Source organism: Xenopus tropicalis, chromosome 1, assembly GCF_000004195.4.
Source record: "Xenopus tropicalis strain Nigerian chromosome 1, UCB_Xtro_10.0, whole genome shotgun sequence".
Taxonomy (NCBI): domain Eukaryota; kingdom Metazoa; phylum Chordata; class Amphibia; order Anura; family Pipidae; genus Xenopus; species Xenopus tropicalis.
The window spans coordinates 55,478,764-55,502,601 of record NC_030677.2 but is presented as its reverse complement, the minus strand read 5'-3'; the positions used below and the strand labels follow the sequence as shown (position 1 = coordinate 55,502,601).

The window sequence follows — 23,838 nt, the reverse complement described above, 5'->3', positions numbered from 1 at the left end:
AGCAACAATGAATCTAGTCTCAAACTACCCTTTCTCAGAAGACCAATAATGAAACAGGGTACAGATCCCAGTATTCTATCCCAAAATAGTTGCTCTCTTAGACCGTGTAAATAACTACTGTATAGCACTGCGATGCATCAGAGGTTCAAATTAGGGCGCTTAAAAGGGCTACAGGTGTCACCTTCAATAACAGCCTAGTTATGCACTAACTGCATCCCTGCCATTTGGACTTATTAAAGTGGTTTCTCACCTTTAGGTTAACTTTTAGTATGGTCTTCATATTTTGTTATAGTTTTTGAATTATTTGACTTCTTCCTCTGATTCTTCCTTAAAGGTAGAGGTAAATTTCCTTTCTAGTATAACTATAAAGAAAATCTAAAACAAGGTGCTAATATAAATATAACACTTAGCCGAATCAAAGCAAACCATAAAAACTGTAAGAATTATTCACCAAAACATTATTAAAGAAAAGTGAATGGGACCAATTTGCCCAATGCAACGGTGTCAAGCATCCTTGCACTTTAACAGCCTACACACGTCAGTTAGAGGATATCCTCTGATAAGCCGAGATCCCATACAGACTGCACACCCCGTGGAGCGCACTTGGTTCCCTTCTCAGTGCTTCTCAGGGAAGAGAATGAGCAGAATTAGACGGAGCACAGCAGGCGCTGTTTAGTTACAGATCAGAGCTCTCACAAATGAGGAACCAATGAAACCCAAAGCGAAGAAATGAAGGCACGTTACTGAGCATATGGAAAAGGAGCAGTGTCGAGGATAATGAAGGCTGGAGATATCTGCAGCAGGTCATTACTTAACAGCCAAAAGGAGACGACTAAAAGAAAGTATTTATTCCTTTAGAAGCTTGCCACTCCACTTACAGACTGAAAGATATAGTATTAGAAGCCAGAAATGGCATTTCTGCAGACTGTAGGAACCTGAACTTCAGTTACGTTTCTATTTGACTGCTGTATGTCATGGGGAAAGCATATTTATTAGCATGGAATTCTGAAGTTCCAACATATAGCTTAGTGCTGTACAAATAGTACGTTAAAACAGATTGATGTAGGAGGCAAAAAGGCCTTACTACTAGATCTTAGAATCTTAAAGTAGAAAGGAACTGAACCACACACCAGAATTGTCTGAGATGAGCAGTCAGGACAGTGAGATATGGTATAATGTAGTGACATTTAAGTGGCTGGCAGTGGTCACCTCACAAAGAAAGAACAGATAGAGCATTTATATGGCCAAGCTTCCAAGGATAAGCGTAATATCAGAAAACACCTAAACATTATGACATTTGCAGGAAAGAGACTGACTGAACCTGGGTGGGCATCAAAGCTAATACGGCAGGGCGAAGAGAAGAGAAGTCTTGGAGATATGCATGTAAAGAGCTAATGAGAGATTTTTATTGTAATAAATAATGTGGCTGGAAAGCACATGTGATCTCATTAAATTGAATGGCAAATGCTGAGCAATACACCTCTTTGACCCAAAAAAACTCACTAAAAAACTTTCAGACCCAAAATGCCATGGGACCTGTGTACATTTCCCATTCAAGTAAATGGGAGCCGTGAAAAATGATCACAGGCGATTATCAACTGCTGAAATAGCACTTGGCTGAAAACCAGCCCATGTTATTAGAACCAAAGGGCTATGGCACAAGAGGCTTTTTCTGCCTGTTGGGGAAAAAATGGTGGTGGATAATACCCAAATATGCACCTTACTACTTCCCATCCCAGATATATCTTCAGGACAAGCAGAGGGTGGTACACTGTGTTAATAGCTGTAAAAATTTTTAGGGAAAGCTACATGGTATGGATGAGAGAAACGTATTTGATACCAGGGTAAACAATGTCAAAGAGATGCTTTATTAAAGAGCTGTATTCAGATAGATATAAAACAATGTCCAAGTAAAGCCCATATTAGCCAGTAGAGCCAACACTGTAGTTCTTAAGTACATTTCTGTGTTAAGTAACCAGTATGGCAGCTGCCCCAGAAATTCATATAAGACACTATGCAGACATAAATATATAATTCCCCTTTCAAGATTAGAACAGAAGGAAAGTTTAAAGCTGGCCATACACATACCGATAAAATCATACAAACCTAGTTTCGTACAATTTTTGGACTGTGTGTGGGCTACGAACTATTGTCCCGATAATTTGCGCACCATGTCAAGCGGTTGTTTAGTTAATCGCCAAGTTAGAAGATTTCCGTTGCCCAACAAAAAAAAATCTGTATTGTGTATCAGACGATATCCTTTGGGGGACTTGCAATGGAAGTCACTTTCATGCAATTGGTGTCTGCCAACTATTTCATGTTCAGAACATCCTCTGATTTGTATATTTAGAGCTTTATCCTACAATTTCAGTCTGAATGTTCAGTTTGTTGCATTTAAACGCATGACTAATATCTGAATGTTCATTGGAAGAAGACTAAAATCTGAAAGTGTATGGCACCTTAAAATGAGGTTTATTAAATTACTTTCTAAGGGCATTAAATATGAGCTCTTTAGTAAATCAAACACAAATACACAAAAACAACACTGATAGACTGGAGGGGTATGAGAACATATGGTGTTATTTCCCACACATCTGGTCTGTAGTAGAAGTCACAGTACTTAGTCAAATCTTATCTAAAGGTAAGTATGCAAAATCTAATGAACAGCAGAGATAAAAAGAATAGCAAGATTTGACTCTTTAAGTGCCACAGCCATTTCATCTTGCAATGCCTTATGAGGACAGAAAACACACAGCACTGCACAGCTCAAAATGAAATAAGAATCCACAGCACAACTGCACAAAGGTACTTTTATAGCAATGGCACATATTATACACTGGGTGGTTCTTATTGAGTTAAAACTCAAAACTATTTCCCATGTATTTATGGCAGTAAAAGATGAACAAGAGTGTTATTACAGGACAAAGCCATAAAGGGTTTTTACAGTGCCATAAATATCAGACATGTGAAGGCATGGCAAGCCTGAGGGGAATACATGAAATATACCAGTGAAAACATATCTTGCTCATTAAAAGGGGGGAAAAAGGTTAAAAAGCATTTTGGTGCCCCACCCTACAAAACAGTATTAGGAAAGGTACGAGTGAGAGGTACAAGAATAAGCAGATGGAAGCAGGTGCAGCAGTCCCAACTAGACCAAAGTTTCCAGCACTTCAGATGTTCTGAGAGATATATTGCAATTATTTGGTTCCTAAAACAGAAGAGCATTCTAAAAGCATCTTCTGAAAATGCTGAAACTGCAGCAACCAGACTGCCCCAAAGGGCTGTGCGCTTCCATACCTGACCAAAAAGGGGATATCTGCGCAGAAGGACTGGTGGCTGCCATGTTGCTTCTGGTCCCTGGCCCCGACTGCTAAACAGTATCTGTTTGGGGTTTTGTTGTGTATTTTCGCCACTAAAGAGCCAGGGACAGAAAGCGATATGATCAGATATGGAATAAGTCAACCCCCACAGATAGCTCTGCCTTTGCTAGTTGGGTAGGGGGGAGCAGGGGACCTATGATTAGTTCTCCAATAAACAAGTTTAGGTGTAATCCTTTTAAAGTACACAGGTATGCAAGCCCTTTGCTTGTAAGCTCTGCGACTACAAGAAGATCCCACCCAGATCCCAGACTGAAAGACCTCTATGTACAAGTAAAGCACAGGCAGAAAGGAGAAAGAAAAGATCATGCATTTACCTTGGCCCTATGACTCATTTCACCAATAAGATTTTAATTTAACTTTCATTGCCCTAACTACCCAAGATTAGTACTGCTAACTGTTGATTAGTTGCTATGGGTTTCATAGCTTAGGCACAACGCCCATGTTTCCCCATATATCGTGCCCGTGAATCTTCACTTTTTTATTAAATGTTGAGACTTGTCTTCTGGAACATCTTCCCTTAAAATACATTTTGGCAGGAACCTCAAACTTGTGGCTCTTCTGATGCTCCTGAGCTACAGCTCCAATGCTCTATGTCAGTGAATAACAAGGGTGGGAAGTTGTAATGTAGTCAATCAGAAGTTGCACAGCAGCTGTTGGTATATTATATATTATCTATTATCAAATGAAATGCCTTTTAGAACAAGGAGATAAACAATATAAACCCTTGAATGTCCCTTCTGCCAGGTAATAACCTACAAGACTGGCGGGTGCAAGATTAGTTTGTGTATAGAGGTAAGTACTGATCAGGATACATTCCCACTAGTCAAGAGGCTTACCAACGGCAAAGAGACCTCAGACTCGCTTTAGTGAGTGCATGGATTTATTTTGTTTATAGCTCACCTGAATGCACCTACTATATCCCAAGGTCAATAACGCCCTGTTTTTTCCCCGCGGAGCGAAGATGCCATTTCTGACAGTGTCCTTATGATTTAGATAAATGATCCGTGAGCACCAGCTCTGTCTTTAATTCTCGCCAGTAGGAAATCACAGCTTTCACACTGTAAAATGAATGTCAGATAAAAAGAACACAAACAGCAGCTAGGCTTCTCTGTATGAGACAAATATTAGGCGCCTCTGAAAGAGAACAGCAAAGGTGCTGGATAGAGTGGAATTGGACCAGGACCACTAACCTTTTGGGGGCATCACGGCCAACTAAAATAAAGAAGGAACCAAACAAGTGCTTCTTCTGTATCCCAGGGAATTACCTAACATGCATAGCTATAACAGTGTCAAACATTACATAAGCTCACTCCTATCACATGGGCAAAGGTAATAATCTAATATAATAACTGTAGAAGAGACAGTCAACCCATGTAAATACTGCATTGCTAGGCTATATGCCCAGCCACTCTAGATTCTGATAATGATTATGCTCTCAAATAGAACTTTCATATTGTGACAAAATGGCACACACGTACTCATATTCTTGAAATTCACTATGTTTACTATTAGTACTGCACCAATATCAAAGTACGGGCATGAGCATGAGGCCGATAAAGGAGAACCTTGAAAGCACCACTGGATGACTCCAATTTATTTTTCCTGTAAAGTAGGACACCAAAAAACAGCAGTGGGCTAACCAGGCGAAGCAGCTAGGCAGATATGGCCATCATGAACTGTATGGTCAAGCCTATCCAAGACTGAGAGATGTTTGATTTGTGCAGGACATTATCACTTTAATAGAATTTAACCCACATGTGGGTATATATTATAAACAAGCCTCATGTGGAAAGGTTTGGATAGAGCCGATTTAGTCTTTGCATAAAAACTAGAAAACAAATGCAATTGGATATTAATCTTTATGAATTACTATCCGTATCCCTTTCTCTTGTAAGCAGACTGGCTAGCCTTGCCGTCTCACAGCTCTGGGGGTTCTTGGGGTGTATTGCCACCAAGGTGCTCAACCAAATACATAATTGAAAATGCCCCTACTAGTGTGTATATGCCTGTGTCCATGGGGCAGGGAAATACAATTTTAAATTCCAAATAAACAACTCAATTATTACACATTTGCTGCCTTCATCACTAGGTTACGGGTAAGTAAATACAGGGGACCAGAAAAAAGGGTGTAAAAGTCGAGAAAATGTAAAATCAGGGACATTTATTATGCATTCTATATTCATGGGAAAAAAGTGTGGGAGGTTTCACTGTATCATTCAAAATATAAATACAAAAAAAAAAAAAAGAAAAGAAAATTCTAAACATCTACATTACGTACAAAACACTAGAGCGTATCCTGCAAGAAGAATGAATAAACAGGCACTTTTAAAGAAATTATAAAGTAAGTCTGCCCTCTGCTGGTAGCAAATGAATATGGCAAATAAAAAATACCCTAAAGAGGTTTTCAAGCAATTTTCCACAGCACAATATGTTCATTGCAGTGCTGTGCATTTTTTTTTATACAGAACTCTGCAGATGAATTAAAAAAATTACTACCATTCAAATATGTCTATGGAGGTCCTTGAACTTTAGGGCCACGGGTAGCACATTTAAACCATTGGCTTCCATCAACTGACATAACCACATTCCCATAAGTGAATTGTAATGGTTAAACGATAAACGTGACATAAACTTTACACACGCAATGTGGATTTCAGCCGACTATTCTTTAGGCTGCCTTAACCTATGTTTGATCGAATAGGATACACATAACCTCTACAGATATTTATAGCCATAGTAATGATCACATTGTACTGTATATGTTACTGGTGTTTGGTGGCTAGCAAATATTTAGTGCAAGTGTATAAATAATCTTTAAGGATGGAGCAATAGCTTTCATTTTAACCTCTCATCATGACACCCTCATTGGTGGATGAAGACATGAGCTGGAAATAACTTTCAGAAAATGAAGGCCAAAGAACTAAAGGTTGAGCTATTTTCCTTCCTTGTTCTAGCAAAGATACCATTTTTTTTTTTACATGCCACAATTTTTTGTGAAGAGCATAGTTTTAATTTATAAAGAGCTAAAAGTTTAAATAAAAATGTATGGAATCCTTTACCTTGACATCCATTATCCTAAAAGCTTAAAATTACAGGAAAACAATCTCCCATAAAGCCCATTTGAAAACAATTATTTTTTTTATAAATGATTTCCTTTTTCTCTGTAATAATAATACAAAACCTTGTACTAAGTTGCATGAACCCATACTGTCGGCAAAACAATCCTATTGGGTTCAGTTAATGTTAAGTGATATTTAGCAGACTTAAGGTACGAAGAGCCAAATTACAGAAAGATCCCTTTGCTGGAAAACCCCAGGTCCAAAGCATTCCCAATAATAGATCCCATACCGTACAAACAAAATCACATGTCTTGTTTGCAGTTAACTTCAAGATAAGCTTTAGTTATAGGACTTATATAGCAATATTGACAAGTGCTCTATTAAAACAGGTTGGCTGCAGAAAACTATTCATCTTTCCTTTGAGGACAAAAATTCTTAAATTAGGTTTCTTTGCCTATTGTGGCCTTTTATATTGGTTTTAGCACATGTGAAAGGGAAATAAAAAATGTAGCCATCAGGAACAATGACATTATTTCCCACATGCATGCTTCAGGGTATGAGGTATAAGCAATGCTATGCATACCTCAGGCTATACATCCCGTCTTGTAAAGTGGGGCCTCACAATCAGTTGTCCTCATAATAATGCACCCATATTGCTGTGAGGTTGGCCCAAATTACGTACAAGCAATGCACAACTTTCCTAGGTTGCCTTGTTGAAGCACCCAGCATGGCAGCCCCCATTTCTATACACAAACAAAAATATGCTGATAAATCAAACTCTAGGTGCAAAAGTTAATGTGCTTTATTCAACATGTACAGAAATACAAGAATAGGATCTATTATCCAGAATGCTTGGACCTGGGGTTTTCAAGATAAGGGATCTTTCTGTAATTTGGATCTCCATACCTTAAATCTGCTAAAACTCAATTTAACATTAAATAAACGCAATAGGATTGTTTTGCCTCCAATGGGGATTCATTCTATTGTAGCAGGGATCAAGTACAAGGCATTGTTTTATTATTAAACAGAACTGTTTTATTATTACACATTTTCAAAAATTGGAATTATTTGCTCTCTAAAGGAGATGGCCTTCCTGTAATTTGGAGTTTTCTGGATAATGGGCGTCCAGTTAAGGCATCCCATACCGGCACAGAAATGCCAAGAATTTGCAAAAACAAATAATATTTTCCTTTTAAATGGAAACATCGTGTTTTGTGTCAAAAGATATTTCCCCTGACTTGGATACAACAGCAGAGAACAATAATTATGTTCCTCAGTTCTAAAGAGATGACATATTAGCTGCTTTTTAACACCTCTTCATAGAGAAGCTGATGCTGCTGACCTGTATCCCCAGTGGCCCTTATTCAGCTGGGCCCCTCGGCATACACAGTAAATGCAGTCATGTTCTATGTAGAGAAGAGCCAAATCAGCTCGCAGGCAATGGCTGTTTACAGCTCTGTGACAAGCAGAATGCTGTTAGGTATGACCTGAATCTAATGCGCCTGCCAGAGCTGCAGGAAATACCATCTCCTTCCAGTAATCTTTGTAAAGTAGCCAGGCTCTGCCAAAGGACCACACAGGGGCTCAGCTTATCCCTGCATTCAGTACACAGCTGGCCAAAGGCACGGATCTACAGGTCTGCCCGGCCACCTAACAACTGAGGGACATGTCGTTTGCAAATGTGGATTATTTGCTCTGGAATAAAGATACTGAAATGTAAAGATTTAGCTTTTCCAGTTATTTTTATTGTCTTGTTCAAGTGATTTAAACTTCCAGAAGCATACAGCAATATAAACTCTTCTAGGATGGTGCACTAAATTCTACATTTCACTCAGCATTCTGCAAAGGCTAATGTTAAAATGTGTTAAATCAGATGGCCCTAAAGCTCCTAAATGTAGAGACCACTGAGCTGAACAATATAAATACGGATTTGTTTCATCTGTTTGGATGAGTTTCCTATTGGTGTTTGATTCTTTAATCTTTGGGAAAGAGTGGGATAAAATAATACATAACACTAATAAAACACCCAATGATATATAGATCAAGGGAGAGGAAAGCTCAGGCAGTACAGCTGTTAGATCTCCAACACCACACAGGATGGTCAGTTTTATCAGGGGCCAATTAACCTCCCTGTATGTTTTTGGAGCGAGGGAGGAAACTATATCTGTCTTATAAAATCCAGCCCAGCCAGACACAGTGCATTTGCTAGGAGCAGAAGACAGATGTGTGTGGCAGGGTTCCTCCAGTTCAGCATGTCATGCTCCATAGGGCAGTTATTAAGGCAGAAAGCAGCCATTTGCTGATATGTACCTGTCACACCTCTCTAATCATACACATACACTGTACAGGTTGCATCAAAGTGCAGATATTCTGAGCACTCATACCAGGACAAGATGTGCAAAACTGACGTGCAAAACTAACCGGTGCCTGCTAACAATATGCCATGTTTTCCACAAAGAGAATTTGCCACCACATTATTATCCTTTGTTTATTTAGTACTGACATTCTGCAGCAAAGCTTACAATCTAAGACCCAATTATATGGTCAGATTTATAAGAAGATGCTTTAACAAAACTGTAATCCATATTTAAGTACAAAAGCCAAATCAAAAAGTTTAATACAATTTTTACTTCAATAGGAAATTTCCAATATTCTGGTCTTTGTCCACTTTTACTTTTAAAGTACTTTTTAACTTTTTGAGGCAGATTTATCAAAATGTGAGTTTAAAGAGCTCAATACATAAAAACTCACCCACATTCTATTTATTCCTATGGGATTTTTAAAAGCAAATTTCTGAAATGGTGGATTCTAATTTTCACCCATTGATATAAATGCTTCTAAAAATCCCATGAACAGAACATGGGTGAGTTATTATGTGTTAAGCCCTAAACTCATTTTTTGATAAATCTGCTCCATGTCATAATGTAGAGAGTGATATTCTAAGACAATTTGCAATTGGTTTGCATTTTTCAAATGTATTCAAATTCTAAACTGTAACATAAGCATTTCAGCATGTATAAAACTGGATCAGAAATATCAGTCGAGTATGCCATTATACTTTACACAAAGTGCAACATGATAAAGCTGTATGGTCTTTTTTTTTATATAACTGTTTGTTCAGCAAATGACTAGGGCCCAAATTACCTTAGTAACCAAGCAGTGGTTTAAATAAGAATCTAGTATATGAATATGAGGGGGCCTAAATAGAAAAAAAAAGGTAACAGTAACAATAACATTTTTGACTGCTGGAGTCAGTGACCCCCATTTTAAAGCTAAAAAGTGTCAGAAGAATAAGAAGACAATTAACTAAATGAAAAGTTGCTTAGAGTTGATCATTGTATAAAATACTAAGTTAACTTTAATATGAAAATGCCATAATGAGGCAACAGAGACTGGCCAGTGAGCTGAAGAACAAAATTAAAGGACATTTCAACCCCCACAAAAGAAAAAAAAATCAGTTAACAGCCTCTTTGAAATATTAAATACCAGCCACACTGGTTGTTTAAAGGTTAATAGTAAGGCTCACTCGGCCCCGTCGCTTAGGAACTGACTTACTCTCGGCTTACTGAGCATGCTCAGTTCTTTTCAACTCAGGTTACCAAACACAACGTCCAGTCTAGCAGCCAATGAAGAGAGGACACTGCTGTTTTCCTGAGGAACTCAGCTCTAGCTGTGCACTCTGCAAACTCTTTTTCCCTATCTTATTCTCCTGAGCTCAGCTTAACGGTTACAGTGCTCAGTGCAAGCAGAACTTTTTATCAAAGTAATTCCTGCCTGTGTAAGCCTGCCTTCTTCATAGCATGGGCTTCATAGTGCACATGTGCAGTTAGCAGATGTAAATGTTACTAATGTCAGAGAAAATGGCCACCGGGTGAAAGGTGCTATTTGTTTTAGGAACATGGGGATGTATGCAGTACAAATGATGCTGTGTGGGAGGGGGTAATGTGCCCAACTTATATAGATGGTAGGAAAATGCTAGGTTTACATGTCTTTTAAAGAGGTAACTCACCCCCTTCACAACTGTAAAATGGCCTATTCCTAGCAATTTTTAATTGGTATTCTCAGCTTGCAAATGAAATGTAATCTGGCTTTAAGGTGGTCACTGACCCCATCAACAGGGAAAAAATCTTCCTCTGTGAGGTTAAAATTGGATTTTTATGGTTACTTTTTTCATCTTCCATTTCTATTCATTTTCCAGTCTGTCATCTCCAACAGTAGCTGCTTACTAGGGGAAATTGGACTGTTTTCTGTGAAATATAGCGGCTTGGGATCATATGAAATGTACCAATGCATGAATGAATCTCACACATCCTAACTTGTCAATGTTTGCGGATATCCAGACTGTGTGTGCCCAGTGATGGACTGTCACTTGTGTAAATGAGGCCTACGAGCACTTGGGGTTTGCAGTGACTAAAATAAAAGGGAAAATACTTATTTAAATAAAACAGGAAGAAATACTTTGCAACAAAAGTTTGCTAAATATATAATGTTCTACTGTACCTTATTCTCAAGTGTATAACATAAAGGAAGAAGAATAAATAACCGGCCATTTCATATCCATGAACGGAATGGTGCAGGCCGGTGTAACATGACAGGCAAGGTGACTTCAGAAGCACTATGAGGCAGTACCCCAGCGCAGAAGTGGTTAAATGCATTCACATAAAGCCCATTTACTCATTCCATGCAAGTGTGAGAATATAATGCTATAAGTACTCATAACGCTTTGGATGACTGCCACAGAGATGGAATAATATCTCTCTGATTAACGCTTCAGTAACCCTGCCAAGAAGAATCAATGGCAAGCCTCATGGACTTCTTTTAGAAATCAATAAAGCAGATCTGTGCCTTTATGAAGATCATAATTATCTTAATACATTTTTGTCAGGTAGAAATGAATATTATTTAAAATAATGCAAACACATCAGATGGATCGGTTTTATTGAGCCACCTTAATGCTATCGGCTCCACAAGCCGTTCTTCTAACCCTGCATTATTCCTATTACAGGCTATGGGCAATACATTGCCAGGAAAATCAGTCAGTTCTGGGCCACTTTCCCCATACAAAGAGCATGTTTAGCAGTCACATATTAATACAATTATCATATTACGCTAAGAAGTCAAAGCAGCAACTGCCAGGCTGGGTATCACCGGAATCTCATGTGGCCGAGAGCCTCTGTCTGATCCTTGGACATAAAGCATTCTACATGGCTGTCTCACTATATCAGCAAATTCAAGCTCACTTCAGGGTCTCCTATTATATGGCCTTGAAATAAACTGGATTTCTGTCTACATTACTCACTGAAGAATTACATTATTTTAGGAATATAAAGAAGCCAATACCAAACTCATGGGCCCTATAACCATGTCTCTTTTTATAGGTTTTTTTGTAATGTACTTTTTTTATGATGTACTTTAAAGAAATTCTGCTATCATCATAATTACACAAGAGCACATATATACTATTGTAAATGTTTTTGAGGAAACTGTACTTCCTGACTCAAAAGTAGTCAGTGTGTAAAAACATGAAGCAACTGGATACCAGGCTGCCTAAAAGCCCATACAAAAATGAGTATGTGTTCATAATGTACTTAAAGGGGTGGTTCAACAATAAATTCACTTTTAGTATGATGTATTTATTGCTATCTGGTTGCTAGGGTCTTTTTTACCCTAGCAACCAGGCAGGGATTTAAATGAGAAACTGGAGTATAAATAGGAGAGGAACTGAATAGAACGATAGTAATAAAAAGCAATAATACAATAAAATGGTAGCCTTGAAAGCAAGAATAAAGGTGGCCATACATGAGCCAATTGTTTTACTTTAAAACAACTGGTTCCAGAACAATCTGCCAGTTGGTTTGAGTGCCAGACATTTGTCATTGAATGATTGTTCCCTGCGCATGTCATGATTGCCAGCAGTCAACGAATGATATGGGATCATACGTAGATGTATGATCTTTCTGTATTTTACATCAACAATACGATGATATTATGCCTTACCCTCACAGTCAGGGTGTGAGACTGGGCCTCTCGGGCCCACCAGAGAAACTGACTTCAATGGCCCAATCTCACAGAGTAGGGATAAACAGGTGTCATGTAACCCTAGAATGGAAAAGAGAAAGGGCTGATGGGGATTGTCCATAGCTGGGGCTTGGGTTGCCACCTGGCTACTAAAAATTATACTTAATCCCAATGTTATTAATAGGGAAGAAAGAGAAATACATAGTAGGGCAAGTATGTTTTCTGGAAAAAGTGTCAACCCTACCCAGGATCTACCAAGAGATATTCTGTTACTCTGGCAGGTCAGTACCACTTCAATATTACGACTCGTTGTGTAACAATTAAACTGTAACTGTTTATGCTAAAAGATATTACAATTTATTTTTTAATGGTTTCAGTGTCTGAGCAAGCTCTAGGCATTTGAGTATGGTTATACGCACAAGTCAAAGGAGGCTCTAGTTTCCCTACTCACCATAAAGCTACACTGGGCTACAATACGTTCCAACAGGAAATAGTCAACTGAAATTGCTTCCTCCAAATGACTACAAATAGCACATACCCCATCATAAATGCTGTCACCATATGGAGATAAACTAGAATACTGTACTATTTCTAATCAATCGGTCAGTGCTGAGCAGAAATATATAGCTGACTCAATTGAATGCACTAGGAAGTTTTTCCCACCTGACTCAAGTTACTCTCAGCACACACACTAATATATATATATATATATATATATATATATATATATATATATATATATATATATATATATATATATATCAAATGCACATGAATATATACCGGGGTGCTCAGTCAAACGTATCATACAAGAACAGTAATAAGTCCAGCACACCCTATAAAAAATGGAAATTTAATGTAGACACGTTGTGCAAAAACCGACGTTTCGGTGTCTAAGACAATCTAAATCTGAAATGCAAAAAAAAGATACACTCATTTAAGGACCCTGACAAAGGTCTCAAGGAAGACTGAAATGGTGGAATAACAAATAAACTTTTTTCTTTTTCACCATACTTCTAAACCCCATGAATGCCCTTGCTTTATATGGTGTGTTTTTTATACGCACATATATGTATATTTTTCCCCCATACTAAGTAGTGATCACCATGGCTAGGCTAGCTCCATGTATCCCTTATTTCCCAGACGGGACGTACATATCCCAGACGGCAGGCTATGTGCCGCATGACCAATTATAGGCAAAGCTTGATGGAAGCTCAATATAACTAATGCAGGAGATGCATGGGGCTATGGAGGGAGATCCCGTAACACAAGTATTTTTATATCTCACGATCACGCCACCCAACGCAAGGCAGCCATGGAAAATGAAGCATGGTACATATGGGAGGTCTTTTCTTTGCAGGCCTGACTAGTCCTATGCCACTTGGCTAGTAAATAAATAGATCACGGCGCACTTACAAACAAGTGTTTAATGGCACAATCAGAGTGCAGTTTGTTACGAGGCAGTAAAGCATAGCTAGCAATGCAGGCATTTCAGGATTATGCTAAAACATCTAAATTTTCAACAAAATTGTCACGTCGAGGCAAGAGTGTATTACAAGCTCCCTAAATCATTAATGTGTTTATTTTGCAGGAGAACAGCTCTGTTCACAGCAATGATTAGAAAAACTCCTTCAGGCTGAGAGGCAGAGAAGAGGCATCACACAAAGCAAATTATGATAATGTGCGCATACATTTCATGTCATGGTTTATTTACATAATTATTATGTATGCGGGGAGTCCTCAGCCCTTCATTGGCACGCAAGATAAAATGCCATCATGTCTTATCTTCTCCCTAACCAGTACTATTAATCCCAGGTTAGACCAACAACCAGGGATGTCACGTGGAATGGATAAAATCATTTTATTGGGTACGACATAAGTACGTGTAACCCAACGCATTATGAACCCACATAATCATGGGCGTCTTTGCCATGGGCACAACAAAAGATTGTAGGCCTTATGAGAGATATGGCGTACATGTGTATTAATGTAACAGCCGATGTATACAATCCAATTAAGATAAATTATGAAATGAAGCTGTTAGTATGTATATATAAACCAGTGTATAAACCTTTAAGGTTACCATTAAGGTCTAATGTCCTCATCTGCTCAGTGGTTGCAGTGTGAACTTCAATGACCATTACTGTCAATTTGCCTACCAAACATAATCATGCTTTTTCAAGGCTTTTCTATCGTCTTTATCATCACATAATATTTTAATGTATAACTTGAAGTTTACACACACTATTTAAAAAAAAAAAAAAAAATTACATATATTAAACAAACTGAACTTTGACAAACGCTGTGGACACAGCCGAAACTTTAGTTCAACATCACAATAAATTACCACTTTTATTTAAGTCCTGTGAGTGCGGAATCTATCTTTATGGTCTATGTGATATCTGCTGTACTGTACCCAGGCACATTGGCTCCAGAATTATACGTGAATGCCTGTATTACGATGTATTATATATTACACAAACATATGCATATCCTGTAACTACAGCACCTTGGTGCAGTTCAACAAAAACTGGGATCCAATCTCTAAAATAAACTGCAATTTTTTTAGGGCTTATAGTTGCTTTAGACGGTACAGTCCAACATTGCCACTGGATCCCCAACAGAAACTTCAGATTAAAGTATATATAAGCCCTGCAAGTTCAGTTAAGATAGATAGACAGAAGAACTTTCCCTTTTTGCTAGTATACCTTATGTAATATATATATATTACCATCCAAGGAATAATAAGAACAGTATGAAATGACTGCGATCTTTCAAGATTTTTGGAAAGGACAGTACAAAGCCCCAGACATGAAGCGGCTGGGATTATCTATATTTAAACTATATCGCATGCGCTGCATAGTGACTTGCTATTTTTATTTAGACGCCCTGCATAGTGGTTAACAGCAGTGCTCTACTACGTGTACAGAATTATAAACTGAATAAAGTTTAAGGAAACGATTGGTAGTTTATAAAATTTTCACAAATGTAACAGAAAGGCAAAAAGGCAAAATACACTGACATTTGAGAGATAGGTGAAAAGCCTAAACTAGAATGGACTAGTTGCAAGAGACAGGGATTTTGGGTACTTACCCGCCTGCGACAAAACGGCAGCCCGTGAGCAATGATACTGATGCAAAACGTCTTCATGACAGTTTGGTGCGGCAAAGTCTCTTTATTGGCTTTAAGGTCGATAGGAACCAAGTCATAGTTTAGAGCTGCTTTCCCTGCCTTGGACATCCTTGACATGCTGTGACTTTAGTGTTGTATTAACAAAATCTTATTGCCATTGTCACGCAGTTTGTATCGCCTAAAGTAGGAAGCAGATGACGCACGCAGGCCTCGTCTCTCTGCCTTTCAAGTTCCTCCACTGAAGTCCTGACCTATGTAGGGCTTGGTGAACTGAGCACTGTCCCAGTATAGCAAGGAATTATAAACTCCAAATGTGAAGGCAGACTGCTCCCGTCACTCAAACAGCTGGTGGACCCTCCCAGCAGGCCAAGAGGAGCAGGCACATAATATAAAAGGGGACAGTCCTGATTTGCATGCACTGACTATGCATTAGCAAGGCTGTCTGCCATACAATCATTTAACTACATCCCATATATAGGGGGGATATATACACTGTTTAGTATAGGGAATTGTTCTACTGGACACGGAATGTTATTATGCCAAAAATAAATGCTTTCATGCTTGTAAGAGGCGTATAATATAATGGTGTCACCCATCTGTCCTTGGGCGAGCCTCATAAGCTTCATGTACTAAACTAGATTGAAAGCTCTGTGGGGGAGGGACTCATTATGCCACAAAAACTGAGAAATGCATTGTGTCAGTGATATGGACTACTACATAACAAAATATACACAGGTTGGGAGGGGGACAAAGATGAACAAATAAAGTAAAGAATAATTCAAACAAGCTACTTAATATGGTAGTTGCACTGTACATTTAAAGAAAGAACCTCTTACAGAAATAAGTAGAGTGCTTGGACAATATAAGTAAGTTTTGTTTACTGCAGTGATTTTATGCCCTTGTCTGACTACTAAAGAGACTGATAGTGGCGGCTCCTTAACCAAATGAAACTTTGATTGAGTGTATAAACATGAGCCTCCAATAATCAGTGGTCTCTGGCTCCCTCGTGTGGTCAAAATGAATGTTCAAAAAGGTATGATAAGGATGTAAGGAAACAAAATATATACGTATATAATTCAAGAAATTCTTATACATTTTTATAAATGGCAGTCGTTATTAGTTATAATGGGTACTTTGTCATGCCACTTGCATCACATGACTTCTTGAAACATGAGTTTTATTTTAAAAAAAAAAAAAAAAAAAAAAAAAAAGGAAAATAAGTGGTTACTAGATATCACCTCAGAGGTTCATGGGCTGCAGCCTTGTGCATTTATGAGATTCTTTAAAATAGGGTACATTAAAGTTACATACATATTACATAAGTCCCTGCCCCAAAAGGAGCTTACAGTCTAAGGTCCCTATCACACTGACACTATGGTCAATTTCAGTGAAAAATCAATTACCCTGCTTGAATGTATTTGGAGTGTGGGAGGAAACCGGAGAACCCAGAGGAGACCCACACAGACATGGGGAGAACACACAGCACCCAACTATAAAACAAAAGTGTTATCATGTAGAATTATGTGTACTCCAGATCATATTTGATTAATATACAACCTATTAAAATATGCAGCAATTGGGGCTTAACATAGATTATGTGTGCGCTGTGTTGCAATTGTGAGCTATAGCATGACTGGCATATTCCAGTCAATTAGTATGATCACTTGGCTTTAAAAACAACCATTTTCTCCAGGAAATCTTGTTAATATACAGCACTGAGTTCTCTTAAATGACTTAAATAGGGTGCAATATAAAATATGCTGCCTGATTTCAAAGCATTTCAGTTATGCTATTTCTGGTTAGGAGATATGCATTTTTGGGCATTTGTGGAATGCACTCCCAGGTTTTTGACTGATCCCATGCTAGACTTTGGTGGCGACCAGCTGTTGGAGACAAGAGGACAAAAAAAAAAAAAAAAACTGAAGACGACAGTTGCTGGCGAAAGAATGCAGTGGCTCATTAGTTACTTATGCTGCGGCAGCACCTTCTGCCCAAACTATTCCCAGAATGGCATAGCGCAACAGGTAGCTTCTTCATTCCACCAATGACACATGATAAGGAGTGGAATTAGTATGTGTGACTGGGAAACGGTGGGAAGCGCTAGCAAATGTTTGCTGGAGAGGTCAAAGAAAAGATCTGGGGAAAGTGCTCTAATATAGCAGCAACATGGCAGGGGGAAAGTGCCTTGCATTGGGTTACGCAAGGCTCATAATAAAACATATATCCCCGCTCTGTTAAATCACTTTAATTACACAGTAACTGTCATTCAGACATTTACTTATTTGCTTTTTTTTTATTAATTACACCAATGTTCAATGTCCTACAAAGACGGGCGGGCTGCTAGCAGACATTCACAAAAGGATTTCTGACACAGAAAATATGCAAGTAATGTCATAAAACCAACGATCAAACTGCTAGAATTCACACTGGAAAGTGTGCCGGGTTTATAGCAAGCAACTGTTTAATGGCTGCAATAAATCACAAGATATAAAGGAGTATTGCCAAACAATGAGCCCCTGACAGGGCTGAGGCAAGCGCATGCATGGCCCGGGGTGACCGACCGCAGAGCTTTAGAAGGCGAGTAGATTGACTGCCATTCACCAGCACACAAATAAGTGCAACCCAGGTACGCTTCGACAGAAAGCACAGTCGTTTAAGTTAATTAAGCCAAATTAGCCTCTCTACATCACTTCTTAAAATACATGCTCGCTGTTCCCTTTTTCTGACTGTAAATGGTGCGACGCGTGTAATCAAATTAAGCCATCCATTACAAATGCAAATGCAGCCATTAGGAATGTTGTTCTGTTGGACTGCTAAAAACCCAGCAAGGGGTGGGGGGCATGTTCCAAGAAAAACAAGATTTCCCCTCTTTTATATCTGTTGCAGCGGCTCACGAATGCCAAGATTGCCATGAACCACTGACCGACCTCTTTATGGATGTTTAGTGGGAAGAAAGTTGATGCCAAATTCTTCCTAACTCAAGGTCTTACATAAATGCTCTAAGAATTTCAGAGCTCTCTGGATAATGGGTTTCTGGATAACCCTCACCTAAGGGCCTGCAGGGAGATTTTGGACAGGTGTTTCTGGATGAAATGCACCTGTCACTGCTACTGACACATGGATTCAATTTAATTTAATAACAAGTTACACAACCATGCTTGGTACTGCCCCGCCAACTGAAAGCCACTAATGTAGAACATAAAATGCACCATGGGACTTATGTGGGAATATAAACCATAAACTGGGGGCAGTGAGCATATACCACCTTCTCTGCAGCAACCCTACATATTATCACTTGGCCACAGAGTTGGGCTATAGTATACAGAAGTGGAAACACTGTTTCCAATGGGTACTGTTATTTTACTATGCCACCCGAGTAGCATATATATATATATATATATATATATATATATATATATATATATATATATATATATATATATATATATATATATATATATATATATAATATATATATATATATATATATATATATATATATATATATATATATATATATATATATATATATATATATATATATGTCATGGCTACCACGTTGCCTTGCTATAAAATGTAGGTATGTAAATATCTGAGGGAACCTTGAGGGGACTGTGGCCCCTGTCTGCACCATGTAACAGAGAGACAAGTCCCCCCAAAACATCTGAGAATTAATTCCAAATGCATCTGATTCCTATGGCCAGCCTTCCAAATATGGGCTAAGAATGAGAGATAATGGGACATTAATATAAAAACATAATTTAGAAACAAATGCCCCCAGATTCCCAAATACTATAGTGCATGTTAATATTGTGTGTGAGCTTCTCATCTTTGTTACTATGGTCAGTAACACCCTCCAGTGCAGAGAAGGGGTAAAGAGTTGCATGAGAACTGGGAAAATTACCTAAACAATTAAATACTTAAAACTGGCCATACATGGGTAGATTTTAGCTGCGGTTTCGGCAGCTTAACTGCCCATGTATGGGGCCCTCCTATAGGCATACCTGATATTGACAGAACGATGACTGCAATGGCTGACAGATGCGGTCCCCACTCCAACAGCCTGTATCCCTTTGGTTGTGATCCAATCGTTTGGCTTTTAGGGCCAACTATCGGAACATTCCAATATCCCCCATCTCAAGGTAGCCACAACAGGTGAATCTCTCAAAGTATAGTCAGTATAGCCTCACATTTATCTAGTTCAGAAACATTTACATTTATTTTTAATAACATAATAGGGACTTTTCAACATACAATACATTGTATTTTAGGATTACTGCTTTGTTAATCTTTTTTTTCTTTGTTAAAAGAGCATGCAGGATTTGTAGAATTCCAATATAGATCCAAAAGCCCATACAGCTACATTACAGTCTAGAAAAGTCAGCTGCTCTGAACATACTGCACATACATTGCAAGTTGTGGTGTAGGGCTCCATCTAGTGGCTCTATTTGATATTACCAAAAGTGAGGGAACAACCATTCAGTGATACATAAATAAGGTTTAACAAAGTAGTAGGTTTGGTTTTCAACTAAATGTTTTGTGAAGGTTTAGGCCTTGGGATGAATCCATATATTATGGCTTTGGGTCTCTCCCTACAAATTTTTTAGGTGCAAACCCAACCCCTCACAACAGCTTCAATTAACATCAACATGTCTTTCCGCAATAACAGCAACTGCTCCCACTGGGGATTTTTGTAGATAACAAGTTGTCTAATTCTAGACAGTGTTATTCTGTGGCTACTAAAGCAAATAAAGTGCTGTCTTGCCAATAAAGCTTTGACTCACGGGATGCTTCTCAAGGAAACTTCAGGCGACTTTGGGAAATCGTAGTGACTCATATGCCATCCCACCAGCATTTTACATTCTTGCCAGTGGGATGGCACTGCGGAGAGATTAGTCACCTGCGGCAACAAAGATTTGTTGTGAGGCGACTAATCTCCCCGTGTGCTACTGCCCTCATAGGTCCTATTAGGCCTCACCTTGAGTATGCAGTGCAGTCTCCAGTCCTTAAGAAGGATATTAATGAGCTGCAGAGAGTGAAGAGACTGCAACTAAACTGGTAAAGGGGATGGAAGATTTAAACTATGATGTTAGACTGTCGAGGTTGGGGTTGTTTTCTCAGGAAAAAATTAGCTTGCGAGGGGACATGATTACTTTGTACAAGTACATTAGAGGGGATTATAGAGGGGATTATAGGCAGATAGGGGGTGTTCGTTTTACCCATAAAAAGATTAGCGCACCAGAGGCCTCCCCTTTAGATTAGAGGAACAGAGTTTCCATTTGAAGCAGCGTAGGTGGTTTTTCACGGTGAGGGCAGTGAGGTTGTGGAATGCCCTTCCTAGTGATGTGGTAATGGCAGATTCTGTTAATGCCTTTAAGAGGGGCCTGGATGAGTTTTTGAACAAGCATAATATCCAAGGCTATAGTGATACTAAAATCTACAGTTAGTATTGATGCTGGTATATATGGTTTATGTATGTGAGTGTATAGATAGGTCAGTATAGGTTTATGTATGTGAGTGTATAGATAGGTCAGTATAGGTTTGTGGGTGCTGGGTTTACTTGGAAGGTTTTAACTTGGACTTTTTTCAACCCTATGTAACTGTAAAGACTACCCATATCCTAAAGATAAGGAGTTATTTTTATTGAAATAACCTACCGAGTATGAAAAAGTAGAATCCAGAGTATACAGAAATCCTTGCATTGCAAATCTGTGCCTATAGGGGGAGTAAAAACCCAGCAACCTCATAACAGTCTCAAATTCAAAATTGTAATTCAAAAACAAGTACAAATATGTATGTGTATATAAATATATATATTGCAATACCACGGCCTGTTATGAATCTCCGTTTGGATCTAGCAAATACCCACAGCCCAGGTAGGGAATCCCTTACCCAGGAACCCAAAAAACCAAAAAGCTCTAAATTATGGGAAGGCCATCACCCATAGAGACTATTTTAAGGAAATAACATAAATTTTTAAGTTATTTCCTTTTCTCTGTAATAATAAAACTGTAGTTTGTACAGGTATGAGATTTATTATCCAGACTCCATTTCAATAAAACATTTCAAGTTTTAAAAACTATTTTTTCTCTGTAATAATAAAACACTACCTTGTACTTGATGGTAACTTTTTTTTTGCAGACTTATCTGGAAAACCCCAGGTCCTGATCATTCTGGATAATGGGTCTCAACCTTGTACTTGATCCCAACTAAGTTGCATTAATCCATATTGGCAGCAAAACAATCCTATTGGGTTTATTTAATGTTTAATGCCTATTAAGGTATGGAGATCCAAATGACAAATACACCCCTAACCCAGAAACCCCCAGCCCCAAGCATTCTGGATAAAACTTTCTATACCTGTACTAACAATTTGGCTGAATATAAAAAGGGACAGCACAGAAATGTAAAGAGAGTGCATTTCTTATGGAACGTATTGCTCCTGTGGCAAAGGTCAGCCTTCTGGGATTTTCCTATTATACAGAATAACAGAACACTTTCACAGCAGGAAAATCAAATCTTTCCATTGCCTCAAGACTTCTGAAATCTTTCCAAAGTAAACAAAATGATATACTTGCAATGTGACCTTATGGGAAAAGTATCTTCATACACTACATTCTTGTGTGTCCCGAGAAACAGCAAAGTTTTATCAGCAAGAAGTTTAAAGGGGCAGTATACTACCTTTTTCAATACCAGTTCAATGAATATGTCAATATCCTAACCCCACAAATAACTCATGAATATGTCAGTGTCCCAATAGAGAATATAAGGAAACATAAATGAAAGCTAATTCCTATGTATAATTCGGATATGTTCTATCTTTATATGTTATATGCTTCTAAGTGAGCTCTGAGAAGGATTCTATGAATACATTTTGCCTGTGTTTCAGTGAGGAAGTATGTATGCTTTTGTTGCTCATGCAAAAACAGAATAAAACCTGAAACCTTCTAACTTGTATGAGCACAATCTAAACAAATCAGCAGTCCGTTGAGAAGCACTCTGTACAAAGAAACTCCCAATGGGCTGCAGATTTGTTTTGACTGTGCTCGTATGAACCAATAGACTTGATTATTACAAACCTCAAATGATTTTGTTTAAATTTGAAAACAATGCATAAGGTTGAACAAAGTATTTTACCTATAAAAAAAAATAGGTACAGGTATGGGATTCGTTATCCGGAAACCCATTATCCAAAAAGTTCAGAATTACGGAAAGGCCATGTCCCATATACTCCATTATAAGCAAATAATTAGAATTTTTAAATATGATTTCCTTTTTCTCTGTAATAATAAAACAGAACCTTGTACTAAATATAATTAATCCTTATTGGAGGCAAAACAATCCTATTGGGTTTAATTCATAGCAGACTTAAGGTATGAAGATCCAAATTATGGAAAGACCCCTTATCCGGAAAGCCCCAGGTCCCGGGCATTCTGGATAACAGGTCCCATTCCTGTACTGCTATAGAAAGACAGTAGAATTGGTCCAGCTGCCTTCATACAAGCACTTAGCTTGATGGATCAGATCAATAGGCAGAAGTGCAGGCTCAAGCAGTTCCATGTTTGCTAAAGGCCCCATAGTAGAAACCTCTCATGTCATTTATTTCCCATTATCATAGATCTATCTATTGTGATGTCCTGCTAACAGAGTACCACCAAGCAGCACAGAGAATAAGTATATTCCACAAAATGTGTTTAAATGACGTGTGCGAATGTGAAACATGCAGCCTTCCATGACCCTCGCGGTCCTACATCTCATGGTTTGTCATTTCTGACACGCAGGATTGTATCACCCAAAGACCAGGCCCATTTATTTTCCTACGGAAACATTTCCTGTATATCTAATGCTAACCCAAACACACTTACATTTACTGCCTTACACTGTGCAGAGGAGCAATATTTTACAGTACTACATTTATCTGATTGTTAATTGGTGCTGGGAAATCAAAATAAATATATGCCTGGAATCCCAGGGCAGCATTGGCAAAGAATTGAAATCAGACATATAAAAAAAATCTATATGTACTATTGCTTGGATGGATTCATTACACCAAATTCTGAATGTTCAATATCCCAGATATGCCAGGAAACCCCACAAAGGGCACACTACAGAAATCATGCTAGCCACCTCTTTACTTAACCACATCAGCTTTAGAAATACAGACTTACAGAGCTTTGCATGCCCTTCCCTGTTATTAGATAAGCCCCTCAATGTAGCTTTGGACATAAAAAGTAAATTTTTTTAGTATC

The 23,838-nt window shown here is 38.3% G+C and overlaps 1 protein-coding gene across 2 annotated transcripts in view; it reads right to left on the bottom strand.

Annotated features, from left to right (window-relative positions):
* fbxw7 (F-box and WD repeat domain containing 7) overlaps nucleotides 1–23,838 on the bottom strand; it is a 114,549-nt gene that overhangs the window by 52,296 nt on the left and 38,415 nt on the right. Inside the window, exon 1 of one of the 2 annotated variants that reach the window (XM_002933482.5) lies at nucleotides 15,551–15,843. The exons of the other annotated variant lie outside the window; for it this stretch is intronic. Within the exon in view, the coding sequence (XP_002933528.2) occupies nucleotides 15,551–15,706 (156 nt within the window). The 5' untranslated portion in view covers nucleotides 15,707–15,843. Of the gene's footprint in view, nucleotides 1–15,550; nucleotides 15,844–23,838 lie in introns of those variants that run through there. 2 annotated transcript variants of the gene reach the window in all.